The sequence below is a fragment of the Arvicola amphibius genome, chromosome 10, assembly GCF_903992535.2.
Source record: "Arvicola amphibius chromosome 10, mArvAmp1.2, whole genome shotgun sequence".
Lineage (NCBI taxonomy): Eukaryota > Metazoa > Chordata > Mammalia > Rodentia > Cricetidae > Arvicola > Arvicola amphibius.
This window is the reverse complement of record NC_052056.1, coordinates 49,834,973-49,849,277: the sequence shown is the minus strand read 5'-3', so window position 1 is coordinate 49,849,277 and position 14,305 is coordinate 49,834,973. Positions and strand designations below refer to the sequence as shown.

The following is a 14,305-nucleotide window of genomic DNA, read 5'->3' as shown; positions in this document are numbered from 1 at the left end:
GCCCATATGTTGTAGAGTACTTCCCACTTTCTCCTCTATCAGGTTCAGTGTGTTCAGATTAATATTGAGGTCTTTAATCCATTTGGACTTGAGTTTTGTACATGGTGATAGATATGGATCTACTTTCATTCTTGTTGACATCCAGTTATGCCAGCACCATTTGTTGAAGATGCCCTCTTTCTTCCATTGTGTACTTTTGGCTCCTTTATCAAAAAACAGGTGTTCATGGGTTTGTGGGTTAAGATCCGGGTCTTCTATTCGATTCCATTGGTCAACTTCTCTGTTTTTATGCCAATACCAAGCTGTTTTCAATACTGTAGCTCTGTAATAGAGTTTGAAGTCAGGGATGGTAATGCCTCCACAAGTTCCTTTATTGCATAAGATTGTTTTGGCTATCCTGGGTTTCTTGTTTTTCCATATAAAGTTGATTATTGTCCTCTCAAGATCTGTGAAGAATTTTGATGGGGTTTTAATGGGGATTGCATTGAATCTATAGATCGCTTTTAGTAGAATTGCCATTTTTACTATGTTGATCCTCCCAATCCAAGAGCAAGGGAGATCCTTCCATTTTATGGTATCCTCTTCAATTTCTTTCTTCAAAGATTTAAAGTTCTTGTCAAATATATTTCACTTCCTTGGTTAGAGTTACCCCAAGATACTTTATACTAGCTGAACTCATTTGCATCCTTAGCTTGTACAATGTCTAGTATGGCCCTAGAAGTCAGGAAGAAGAGTGGAAAGAATTGCATTTTTACATGATTTTCTATGCTCAGTGACTTATTAGTAATGAGAGTTCTAAGTCTTTAGTTTTACAGTTTTTATAATGGATTTAATAATGTTTATACTTCAGTGTTGTGTGGACATGTTTATTCAGTGTACATAGTTATATAGTTCATAGTTTTGTACACAGGAGCTGAGGAAATCTTACTCTCAATGAAACCACACAATGTCACCATTATGAGACATGTATATACAGAAGCAACTGACTAGATTTAACTAGAATTAAAGATGTGTTAGCTCAGGCCTAGTGGTAGTTGCCTATAATTCCAACAGTTGGAAATAAATCAGAGGTAGCATGACAAGATTGAAGTCATCTTGGGCGACATAACAAGATATGGTGTTGAAAAAAATTGTTCCTGAAACGATGCTAATTTTGCTCTAGGGAGTCATACTTATATGGCTAATTTGTAATAAAGAAGTCGTGAGTATACATTTCAAGTCTTCTGTTTCCTAGTTTGAGTTCCCAAGTAGTTTTAGCAGTCATCTTTCTAAATGAGCCAAGAGTTGAAATGGACATTTCTTAGTGGGGTGCACAAAATGCATGATCAAAATCTTGAAAACAATTGGAAATATTTTCCAACTATCATCCTGGAATTTTTTGAAGGGAGTTGTAATGGTGTGTCTGTGTTTGTCTAAGTAAGTTCATTTTGTGACCTTGTACAGGAATTTAATACTAAAGATGAAAAAAAATTAGAGACACTTACTTACTGGGCCAAGGACACCTGTTTTGGCTGTGAGAATGAAAGCAGGCCACTTGGAAGGTCCAGAGCAAAACTTAAGGTATGGCAATTTTATTCAGAGCAATCAGACTTTTTATACCTTTATCAGAAACAGAATATAATGCCAGTTGCCAGGATCAATACGTTGTAGTTGCCAGAATACAGTGATGTTTGTAAGCTATACAGGGTACACAAGATGTCCAAGACCAATTGTCCTGTCAAGCTTCTATGCTTCCTTGGCTTGAAGAATATGCAGAGAAACATAAAGTGTCCTGAATACTTCATTGCCTTAGGTAGTGTGTTGGTCTCTCAGGTGTTGGAAGGCACATTGTGCCCCAGGAGCCACAGACTGTATCCTGAAAAACAGATGAAGCATACATTTGAAGGCAGCTAGGCTATGCTAACTTCCATGATTCCACACACAAGTCATCAGTATATTTTATTCATTCTTAGTACTACTAATATAAAAGCTTTGTGCAGCTTGACACTGAGTGAAGTCTGGTGAATCACCCTATTTTTGTCATGCTAGATGCCACTAACATGAAAAACAAAGACTTTGATACTGAAGACACAAATCACCTATGCAGTAGGTTGAATTTATTCCTTTCCTTCTAAATTTGTTAAAGTGTAGCTTCTTAGTATGATGGCATTAGAAAATAGGGACTTTAAGAGAGAAATTATTCATGGGATAGAGCTTCTGAACCTCAGAGAACTCTTACCCTATTCCTCCTACATGAAGATATGACGAGAACTTGCCAGGCTACAACCCAGTACTAGGGTTGACTGTGGTGGTATCTTGATTCTGGATTTCACCCTATGGAACAGAGAAATTTCAGTTATCTATAAGGCAGCCAGTCTGTTGTTCTTCATTATAGTAGCCTCAGGGACAAAGACGTACCATATTAAAAACCACTAAGAATCACTATTGGTGTTTTTCCAACAGACACAATCAGAATTACAATAGTTAAATAATTTTGGTAAAGAGCTCTTTCTTAGGGTTTTATTGCTGTGAAGAGACACCATGACCACAGTAGCTCTTATAAAGGATAGCATTGAGGCTGCCCTATAGTTCAAAAGTTTAGTCCACTATTATGCCTGAAACATTGGCAGCATGCAAACAGACATGGTGCTTGAGCGGTAGCTAAGAGTTCTATTATCTTGATCCATAGGGAGCAGAAGGAGCTGATGTGTAGCTTAAGCATATGACATCTGAAAGCCTGCCCCCACAGTGACACACTTGCTCCAACAAGGCCATGCCTCCTAATAGTACCACTCCCTGTGGGCCAAGCATTCAAACACATGAACCTATGGGACCCATACCTATTTAAACCACCACAAGCTCTAATCACAAAATGTCTTAATTGCCCTTAGAAAATCTTCAGTTATCACGTTCCTTTTTTTAATTTTATAGGAAAAAATGCTACTGAGTTGTTCAGGCTGATCTTGAACATGAAAGCATCAAGGTTCAACCTCCTGAGTAGTGAGATTATAGGCTGTGCCACTGGGTCTGACTTTGAATTTTGAAGTAGCTATGATTTCTCATATCTTAGGAGTTTTATTTTTTTTTTTAAGTTAAGCAGACATAATAGCAGTGTCAGATTCAGCTTGTCAAGAGACTCATAAACTTCTGGAGTATGTTTAATTAATGTTGGCACAAGAATACATCTTCTTAGCTGGACAGTGGTGGTGTTTGCCTTTAATCCCACCACTTATTTGGGAGGTGGATCTCTATGAGTTCGAGTTCAGCCTGGTCTATACAACGAGTTCCAGGAGAGCCAGGACTGTTATTCAGAGAAACCCTGTCTCAAAAAAAACAAAAAAAAAAAAAAGAAAAAAAAAAAGAAAAAAAAGAAAAAACCACAAAAGATAGAAAGAAAAGGAATAGAGATTCTTTGAATTCAAAAACTCAAAATGTTAGGAAGTTTTCTAGTTGTCTATTAAAGGTTTTTTTTTCAGATTTATTTATTTATTATGTATATAATGTTCCTTCTGCATATATACTTCCGTGCCAGAAGAGGGCACCAGATCTCAAAACAGATGGTTCTGAGCCACTCTGGTTACTGGGACTTGAACTCAAGACCTCTGAAAGAGCTGCCAGTGCTCTTAGGCTGAGCCGTCTCTCCAGTCCCTATTAAAGGTTTTTTAATGCAGCATTTCTGTAATAGCAAAATTCTTTAATGTGTTAAACCCAGTACAAGTGACATTTTCATCAATAGTACTGTGGTTAAAACGATAACACTGGCAAAGGGTAAAGTAGATGTTTGTGTACTAATATGAAAATTGGAGAAGCTAAACAATGACTCTTTTTTTAATATTTATTTATTATGTATACAATATTCTGTCTGTGTGTATGTCTGCAGGCCAGAAGAGGGCGCCAGACCTCATTACAGATGGTTGTGAGCCACCATGTGGTTGCTAGGGATTGAACTCAGGACCTTTGGAAGAGCAGGCAATGCTCTTAACCGCTGAGCCATCTCTCCAGCCCCCAAACAATGACTCTTAAATTGCAACTTAGATCATGTAATATATTAAAAAATAATTTTGTCCTATTTCTTGTCTTAGTTTTACTATTGCTTTCTATCCCATAGCATTTTCCTTTCACAGTAGAAGAACAGAGGAAAGTGAATTAATTTTGCTGTGTGCCTAAACAATGAAGTGATGGTGGTGATTATGATAATGAAAATAGTTATGGAAGAAACATGCGTTATAGGTCTTAGTATGTGACAAGGACTGTTTACAACTCCATAAAGTACAGATACCATTTTCATCTCCATTTTCAGATGAGCACACAGAGATTACTTTTTAAAGTTTCATATGAAGTTGAAAAACTAGTATGTATCTGAGCAGAACTGTATATTGCAGAATGAGTGCAATGAGATAATTTGCAATTTCACTTTCTTATAGGCATGTTTTATTATCTGTATTTATATAAACATCATAATTAGAATGGTCTTATTTTCTTAATGAGAGCAAAATCTTTCCTATGTTTACTGCTTAAGCTTCTTAACACAGTGCATTCTTTTAACTTATTGGTTCTCCATCCAGTATAGTCTGTGTTCCAGGGAATGAATAATCTTGAAATAGATTGGTTGCCACAGTGGGACTGAGAGGACTTAGTTTAACAGATAAAAAACTCTTAATAAAATCCTCTCCTGGAGATTCCAAATATAATGCTTTATTTTCAAACACTAGCATTGACACAGGTGTGAGATCTACTTTTATTGTTCTCTACACTGATAAGTTTTCCACCTGCATTCAGTAAGTGCTGGAGTCGGGAAGGGTAGAGAATTACGGGCCTCTGTACACCCTCTGAAATGGGAACTTCTTAACAAATCAGAGTCTACAGCTTGGGCAGATAACTTAGTCAAGATGAACATTGGAATGGAATTTTGCAAAAATCCATGTACAGTCTGAGGAAAGTGGCAGTTGCTACAATATAAATATTTAAATTATAAGTAACTGTCATGTCTGCTTTGATGTGACTAATCGCAGCCTAAAAATGGGAACCAAAACCACTTCTACAAATGAATAAAGGAGTTTTCTGCAATACCAGTAAATAAAAATGAGAGCTGGGAACTCCAGGGCAGTAATAAAAAAGGCATTTTGCTGGTATAGATAACAACATTTGTTCTTCTGCCAATGAAAAACAGCCTGTGGATAAAAGGGTTGATGGATGAGCTGTGCAGTAAATTGACAGTGAGCCGTAGCTTACCCTCCAGTCAAGCAGGAGCCTGATAAGTCCTGTGAAACAGCAGCAGTCTTGGTTTCAGGAAGACAGTGAATTGTCTCCTATGACAGGAAAGTCTACTGAAATGAATGCATTGGGGGAAACTAGATTCACCTTTTCTCCTATGTTAATCCTGACTTTAAAGGTTTTTTTCTGACCACTTCTGAAAAGTTAAGCACCTCTGGCTTATTGTAGTTGGACACTCGTAACCCTTCAGTCTGGCTACTTCCTTTTGGTTGCTAGGCACTTAGGCCTTCCCAGCTGAGGCTGTAAAATGTGGTTTCTGCTACTAGCCACACTACTTGCTCTGCTACTAGGGAATGATAATTTTGATATCTGCATTCTTGGAAATTTCCTCAGACAGATTTGTCTCATGTTGTATTTTAAACAGGCAGAAAAGCTACTGACCTGTCTTAAATATTAATTCAGTATATAAATATCTTTTGATTTATTAACTTTTTACCCCTTTTCATCTTAATACAGAACAGCTTAGAGAGGACTTCTCCCTTTTACCTTGTATCCAGATTTTCATCCTTATGTAAATCTTTCCTATGATCTTCACAGGAAATTTTAATTTAGTTAAAGGAGACCTTCCTGAGAACGAGGTCTCCATGTCTGAACTTTAGTAAATCTGGCATATCCAGAAAAGGCAAACATGTATCTGTGTTATAGTTGTGAAATAATGTTTTATTGATGGTTCCTTTTTTATTTATAGGACCAAAAAGAAAAATAACTCACAGAATCACAAAATTCCCAAAGCTGTATTTTTATTTAAGGTATGATGTAGATCTGGTCAATATGGAAAATTACTCATCTGTTTCTTAATAGATGAATCTTGTGGCATATGTTTTCTTGATGTGAAACTTGCATATGCTCAAAGGCCTTTAAAAGCTATATTCACCAATCTTAGCTGGGTGGTGGTGGCCCATGCCCTTAATTCCAGCACTCTAGAGGCAGAGGCAGGATTATCTCTGAGTTCAGGGCCAATTATAGGATACACAGTGAGACCCTATGTTTTAAAAGGGGGTGTGTATCTATAAAATTTTTTGGATATTTGAGTTAGCAAATAGGCAAGAGCTTATTATATCTCATGTCATGTTTCATGGAACTGTTCAATTTTATGGTTTGGGGAGGAAAGTAGCATTTTTGTACTGAAAAGAAAGAATGTTCACTACTGTTAGTGTTAAAATTGAGCAGGAACTGACATGCTTCTATAGGAAGCATTGGACAGTATGCATAAATAATGTATCTTGATGTAGCAATTCTACTTTGAACTTATTGTAAGAAAATACTACTAATATAATAAAAGGGTTAGAAATCAGTATTTTGTGGAATAATTTATTATGGAAAAAGGGAAAATCTAGTTCTATATTGTAAGAAAATGCTTAAGAAAACCCTAATCAAATGGAAAGAAAACTCTAATCAAAAAGGAACATTATAATTCAAGTACTGCCTATATACTGTGTGGGGAGTTGAAGCTTACCTGGGCAGTATAGTGTAATCTTGTACCACATCCATTATTATTTAAACAATACAAACTGGTCTTAATGAGATTTTTAAAAACTACTCAAAGTTGAATGCGTAGAAAAAATAAGAGTGATCTGGGAATATTTGGGACATGAATATGATCAAAGCGTGCTATAAAAAATTCTCAAAGAACTAACAGAAGTAAAACAAATATCAAATAGGGTCAGGGATCTAGCTGGAATGGTAGGCTTAGTGCTTGACCAGTGCACACTAGGTTCTAAGCACAGTTTGCAGAACATCAAACAAAAACAATGAGCCACCTGTTGTATAATATCAGAGACTAAAATCCTGTGAAAGGTGATTTTGACACAGAATTTAGTGCTACAAGAAAGAAACTATTACAATATGATTGTAGGCTGATAAAATATTACTGTGACCAGAAAAGTGTAAATTCTAGGTGGCAACTATCTTTGAATGTTGAAACTATTATTCTTTTATGGCAACATCAAGAAATTTAAAAAATAACCATGTACTGGTCTGTACGGGGAGAAAGAAACATTTTGTATCCTCCTTTTAAAAATATTATTTTTCTTACAGAGTTAAATGGCCGTAGTAAAAGTCTGCTTGCAATCATTGGAATAAGTTTTGTAAAGGAACATTTTGTAACATGGATTCTCTAACAGAAGAATTTTTTGTGAGGTAAGAAATGGGTTAACACAACCAACTGCAGCTGTTGTATTCCAAAGGTATTACAGCATTAGACTTTTCTCCATAAAATTTGGAAATTATTCTGAATTAAATGTCACTAAGCTTCAAGGCAATTTAACACTTTTGATTGGCATGAATTGTAGACTTGAGTGAAATCCACTTTTAAAGAACAAAATGTCAAACAGTGTTCCATACTTGGGGGCATTTCTTTTCAAGGTACATAGTCATCACTTAAAATTTTTTTAAGTGTTTGGTTGTTTTGCTTGCATGTATTTGTATGGCTCTGTGTATGTGTGCACACGCGCAGTATAAGAAGAAGCCAGAAGAGGACATCCGATCCCATGGGACTGGAGTTCACAGATAATGAGCCACAATGTGGGCGTTGGAGATCAAAATTTGGTCCTTTGGATGAGCAATCACTTCATGTTAACCACCAGTCCATCTCTCCAGTCCCCGTCCAAAACACCATGAGCAAAAAGCAAGTTTGGGAGGAAAGCATTTATTCAGCTTATACTTCACAGCACCGTCTCTCACTGAACAAGTCAGCACAGTAACTCAAACAGGGAAGGATTCTGGAGATAGGACCTGATACAGAAGCTATGGAGGAGTGCTGCTTGCTGGCTTCCTTCCTCTGACTTGCTCATCCTGCTTTCTTATAGAAACTAGTACCTCCATCCCAGGGATGGAACCACCCACAGTAGTCTGGGCCCTCCTCCATCAATAACTAATTAATAAGATGTTTTACAGCAAGATCTTATGGAGGCATTTTCTCAATCAAATTAAAGTTCCCTCTTTTTAGATAATTCTAGTGTGTCTGTGAAGTTGATTTAAGACTAGCCCAAGACAGAGTTGGGCATCTGGATGTTTCCAAACTGTCACGACTGATTTTAATGTGTATCTGGGAGTAGTAACTATTAAAGAGTGAGTGATCATGAAATGGAGTTATCAAGTATTTACTGGAGAACATATTGCATTTCCTTAAACCTTGAAAGATTTTGGAATACTGCTGCATTCATTCCTAGATAAGAGGTTGGTAGAATAGTATGAGATTAGAGAAGAGAGTTAGTAGACTTGTCTTAGACATTATGAATGTCCTGAGAGCCATATTTTAGAATTGTTTCATAGTTAATCTCAGTTTCCCCTGATGAAATCAGCCTATACATAATAAATGATAAATGATTGTCAGATGCACACATAAATATAAAGTCATATTTTATAAAGTATAATCTATATAAATCATTGTCACTTCAGTATTTTATGTGCCACTCTGTAGAATTATTAAGAGCACAGAATTTATATATAATCCTATATTATAGTTCCTATATGATACTTCAAAACAATTTTATACATCTTTTAGATGATTATATAACATTGTATATGTTAATATTGGTGTCAATATTAAAAGTAAAAGCTGTTAGATTGTTTCTTGCTATCAAAACAACTCATAATTTCTAAATATGATATGCTCCCTCAATGTATTTTGAAAAACTGGACAATTTGAAATTCAGCAGTTTTTAACCAACAATAAAATTATGTATATGAGATTTTTAAAAATTTTGTCATTATGGCATATAATTTATTATATTATTGTTATTTCAGTGTTTTAAGGTTAGGCAGGAGGTTTAAAGGTCCTAAGCCAGCCTAGGCTTGGTTTCAAAATGTATTTGTATTTTCCAAGGCAGGTCCCATGCCCAGGAGAAATTTGTTAATATCAAACCTATTCCCTTTTTTTGTTTTTGTGCAGTTTTTATTTTTTTTTTGTCTTACTGCTTTTTTGGTTTGTTTTTATTTTTGTTTGTTTTGCTTTTGAGAGAGAGAAAGGATGTAATTGTGGATGGGTAGGGAGGTGAGGAGGAGCTAGGAGAAATAAATGTATTTTTTAAATCTTAAAATATATACTAACACCCTAACAAAATAGGTATTTTTCTTTGTGTTTTGTATGTGTATGTATAGACACATGTATATACACATGCATGTGTTTCTTTCTATTATGTATATACTTAGACATATGTGCATATATATGTATATATACGTATATATACAAACAATCTTCCTAACCTTTCTTATTTGTGTACATACCCTCCCACAAAAACAAAGTCATTCTTTTTAAAGACTTTTTTCATCTTGATATAATGCTAGAAGTTTGTGGGTGGTGTATGAGTGTGCGTGTGGTGTATATATACATTCTGCCTTGCTGAAGTATGTGAAGGCAGAGATCAGTGTTAAATGTCTTCCTCTATCACTGTCCTCCCTATTTGGAGGCAGCATCTCTCACTGAATCTGTAGTTTCTCTTTCTACCTTCTGACTGACCAGGGGGCAGTACCCCATCACACCACAGCTGCATTGGTTATTGAAGTGTACTGTGATGCCTGACGCGTAACTTGATTACTAGGAATCTAAACTTAGGTCCTTAATCTTGCAGCGCAAGCATATTACCCATTGAGCCATCTCCCAGCTCTGTTAATAAGGTTTTCTCCCATATTTTGACTGTTGTCCATCTGCTAAATGTAAGGCGTTGATTATAGAACTTTACTGGCTTCTCTACCATAGCATTTCTTTAACTTGAGCCTCCCAAGAGATGTGGTACCTATTCCCACTTCAGTCTTTGATAGACATTTGTACTTTAAACTTTGAGATGATTCTACGCTTTGATTCTTTACTGCTATAATTTATTATCTTTGAGAGGAGATGTTCTTAACTCACTTTTTTTTTTTTAAATTTAAAGTGGAAATCCTGATGTGGAGGAGCAAACCAAGGAAGAAACTGAAAATAATGTAGAGAAACCAGTCAGTCAACTGGTAAGAGAAAATTATTTTTCATTAACATTTAGTAAATTATTAATGAGTTGATTGATTTTTACATGAAGATACAATGAAAAGTCTAGTTATAAAATTTTTAGGAAGTTATTTTCTGAAAAAGTCAATTTTTCATAATTAAGTCTTAGATGATTGCTGCTGTATGTGAAAGGATATTCTAATCCTCACAAAGAGTTTAAATCCATTGAAAATTGAACTTATCCAGAAACATTTGAACACTCATGTTTCATTTGTTAATGTTTTTTTCTGTGTAATACTATGGATGGAACTATAACAGGCAAGGACTGTATAACCTCCTAACCTCATTTATCTATGAGAAGGAGAATTCAAACAAAATCAAGCTCTCTCTCTCTCTCTCTCTCTCTCTCTCTCTCTCTCTGTGTGTGTGTGTGTGTGTGTGTGTGTGAAGGAAAAGACACATCCAGAATTTTATCAAAAAGTTTTATTTATTTATTTCTGAAACTAATTCTCTTCATTTTATTATCTTTAATGTTAGAACTTGTAAGTGGAAGATAATGAGCCTGAGTTATATATTAATTTAAAACTTTTATTGAGATGAAAGACTGGAGAGATAGCTTAATCATTATGAACACTTGATGTTCTTGCAAGAGTATAGATCCATTTTCAGGACCCACATGGAAATTCACAACTGTCTGTAACTTCAGTTCTAGAAGGTCTCATGCATTATTCTTTCCTCTGTCTCTGTGTACATCAGACACACACAGTGCCCATACATGCACAAAGGGAAAGCATGCTTCTTGCTTTAAAATGTTGTTTGTTTGTTTGTTTGTTTGTTTGTTTAATCTTTTTCGTTTTACTCCTAGCATTTCTTTGGAAGGTTTTATAATAACACATTAGGAAACTACCCATTATAGCATGAGTTTATCACTAGAAAATATTTCAGAATAGTTCCAGTATACACAGGTTATACAGTTAAGTAAAGGCAGGAACCAGGGTTATTAGATCCATAAAAAGCATTTCTAAATAAAAATTAGGACTATAAAACTGAGAAAAGTTAGACACTTTGTCTTTCTTATTTTTGTGATAAGACATTGTAACCCAGGCAACTTAAAGAAGAAAGCATTTTATGAGGGCCAGAGTTTCCTAGAGGTGAGTCCATGACCATTATAGCAGGAAGAATGGTGTTAAATAAACTTTCTCAAAATAATCAGGCATAAAATATTTTGACAACAAAATTTAAAATGTTAAAATTAAGATATAACATAAATATATAACATATATGACATTTCCTTAAGAAGTATCTATTCATGTCATAATCATGTCTATGTATAAATGTTTTAACTGTGTGATTCCTTAGTAACTTATACTGATGGAATTGATCTTTAATTTGACATAGTTGTACCATAAGTGGTAATTATTCTTATAAGATTTTTAAAGCTCTTTTGTGGGCTTTTAAAAAAAAACTTTTTGAAAATTTCAAGTAAAAGATTTTGTAACAGATATTTGGCAGTTTCTAACCTTATTTTTAAAAGACATTGGATGTACTGTCATTCATGAAGTACTGTAAAATATAAAATGTATCGGTTCTTCAAAATGGCTAAGGATGGAAGAATAATTGTGAGACTCAGCCCTGCAAGTGAGAGTATAGACAGTATCACAGTGGCTTTATTAATTCTTAATTGCTTTTCTGTCTTAATTATTGTTTTGTTAAGAATCCAAGAATTAAGTATCTCACACTTGGGCATTTTTAGTTACTAAGATCTTTCTAGGTCTGTAATAAGCTTTTTGTTCTGATTTTTAGAAACTAACCATGACACCATATTCTCGAAGTTTCTCTTGTGAGGAAGAACTGCCATCTGTTAGCTCTGTCTCTTTGTCTCTGTTCTTCACTGGTTCTTCACAACTATTGTTAGTAAATACCTGTCAGGGTTTGGCTGTTTACTTATTAGTTAACTATTAATGATGACTATATTAAGCCTGTAAATAAAATTATTAATAATTGATCAGTTCTGACTGATTTGAAAAAAGTCATTCTCTTTTTGTTTTTAATATAGTTCTGAAACTTAAGTCATTTAATCCATGGTCTAGAAAGAAGATGAAAGATCATCGTATCATTTAAAAAACAATAGTTTTCCTGCTTAGAATAATCTGTATAATATAAGTTTTGGGGAAGCAGAAATGGTCTTACTCTTACATTTTATTGTTCTGTCACTTCACCTCTATATGTGAAAGAACTTTGCCCCCTTTTTTAATGGTTTTGGTGATTTTTATTACTAGAATAAATGAAACTGTATTATGTATATTTTAATAAATTAAATGTCTTGTAGGACAAAGAGAAAAAGGATGTACCTACTGATCTTGACCCTGTTAACCCATTATTAGAAGTAAAGAAGCTATTAAATGCAATCAGTGATCTACCAAAAGGTGTGGTCCCTAATGTTGAAAAGTTCATACAGGAAGACTTCTCCTTCCAGACTCTACAGGTAACATCTTTATTTTTCCATAGTGCAGATGCACATCGATGTATGACTTTTAAAGCTAGATGGTGTAATCAGAGTCTTAAAATATCCGTCTGATGCATATCAAAGGTTTGCTGTCAACCTTGACTATGGACTTATTACCAAAAGATTTAAAAGTCATCATACGGAACATAGGTTTGTAGTAGTAAACAATGAAGTTTAGTGTTGATTATGATTCAGCAATAATATAAATGTGGCACTCCTGGCCAGGGACTACTTTGTTTTTTTGTTTTTCTAATTTGAAAAATACTGACTTTTTTTTTCCTTTAAAAAAAATACAAGGTAAAAGTTTATCTAAATATTTGTATTTGTTGATAAAATTGATTCCATACAGAATGTTTAGTAGATTGGGGCATTAAAAAATTTTATCTTCTTTTGATCATTTTTCATCTGAGAATTTTTTACATCACCCCAGTATATAATATACACATCAAACAGTTACTACCAATAAAACATAGGAAATTTATTCTTTGTACACGTAATTTGACATTTATTAAAGACAATAGCAAATTTGTATACTAATAAGGTTGATGTAAATTTTCACACAAAGAATTAAATATTGGTAGAATGTTTGTTTTTGTAGGATTAGTGAAATTTGCCATAGTTTAAAAAAATACATATGTTATTCTTTTTTGGTATTTGTGTTTTTTTACACAAGATCTCACAATTTAACCCCAACTGTTGAGGTACTCTGTATGTAGACCAGACACATCTCCAACTCACAGAGATTTACCTGACTCGGTTTTCTGAGTATTGTGATTATAGGCATTGAGGGCCATGCATGGCAATATTTTGATTTTGTAATTATCAGTTGAGCAGGTAGAAAATAGACACAGAGCGCAGAGGCTGTCAGTATTCTGTCCACATCAGAAGCTCAACCTTGAGAGTAGGATGCTAACCTTAGCCCTCCTTTCTTGCTTAGCCATGCCCTCACTCTGTTTTCTCTAGAGGAACGGCTGCTGAAAGCTCTGCCTAGTATCTCAGACAAAGAAATGTTCACCTGTGCTATACGATGGAAGGATTAGAAGAAAGTGGGATTGAACTTTTCTCTAAAGTAGTAGAACATGTTGCTGACTTCTTCCTTAATAAGACAAAGAAAAAAATTATTTATTTATTCATTTGGAATTTTTAAGGAAATACCTACTGAGGAGATTAATCAGACTGGTTAACGTTAGCATAATACATATTTCAATAGTATATACTGCTAAGATAATTTAAAAAATACTTGTCTCTAACAAGGAAGGATTATACATGTTTCTTTTTGTATATTTAGAAATCCTAACTTAGAAATCCTAACTTAAAGACATTTTCACCTCACTTGTTCTCCACAGAAGGAAGTTTCAGTTAATAGCCAGACTGGGGAAGAAATTGTTCCTGCTTTAACATTACAGTTTTTGATAACACAACTGGAAACAGCACTTAGAAACATTCAAGCTACTAATTGTACTGTGAGTATTTTGTATCGATTGTTTCAAATGAGAGAACAGCAGCATGTGCCTATTTGTATTTTCTTAGATTAAAAGACACTTGAATAGTGGAACTGAACATTCCAGTTTATAAAAGTCATGAACTTCAGAAAATGATTCAGACAATGTAGCTACATAAAG

The 14,305-nt window shown here is 34.5% G+C and overlaps 1 protein-coding gene across 12 annotated transcripts in view; it reads left to right on the top strand.

Moving 5' to 3' along the window:
• The window catches only part of Dzip3 (DAZ interacting zinc finger protein 3), a 78,514-nt gene that overhangs the window by 6,887 nt on the left and 57,322 nt on the right, over positions 1-14,305 (top strand). For 7 of the 12 annotated variants that reach the window (XM_038345132.1, XM_038345133.1, XM_038345143.1 and 4 more), the window contains 6 exons: positions 1,444-1,560; positions 5,942-6,002; positions 7,291-7,392; positions 10,128-10,200; positions 12,507-12,662; positions 14,030-14,146. In XM_038345132.1, the coding sequence (XP_038201060.1) occupies positions 7,361-7,392; positions 10,128-10,200; positions 12,507-12,662; positions 14,030-14,146 (378 nt within the window). In that variant the 5' untranslated portion in view covers positions 1,444-1,560; positions 5,942-6,002; positions 7,291-7,360. The remainder of the gene's footprint in view (positions 1-1,443; positions 1,561-5,941; positions 6,003-7,290; positions 7,393-10,127; positions 10,201-12,506; positions 12,663-14,029; positions 14,147-14,305) is intronic. The other 5 variants (XM_038345137.1, XM_038345136.1, XM_038345139.1 and 2 more) reach the window with 3 other exon arrangements.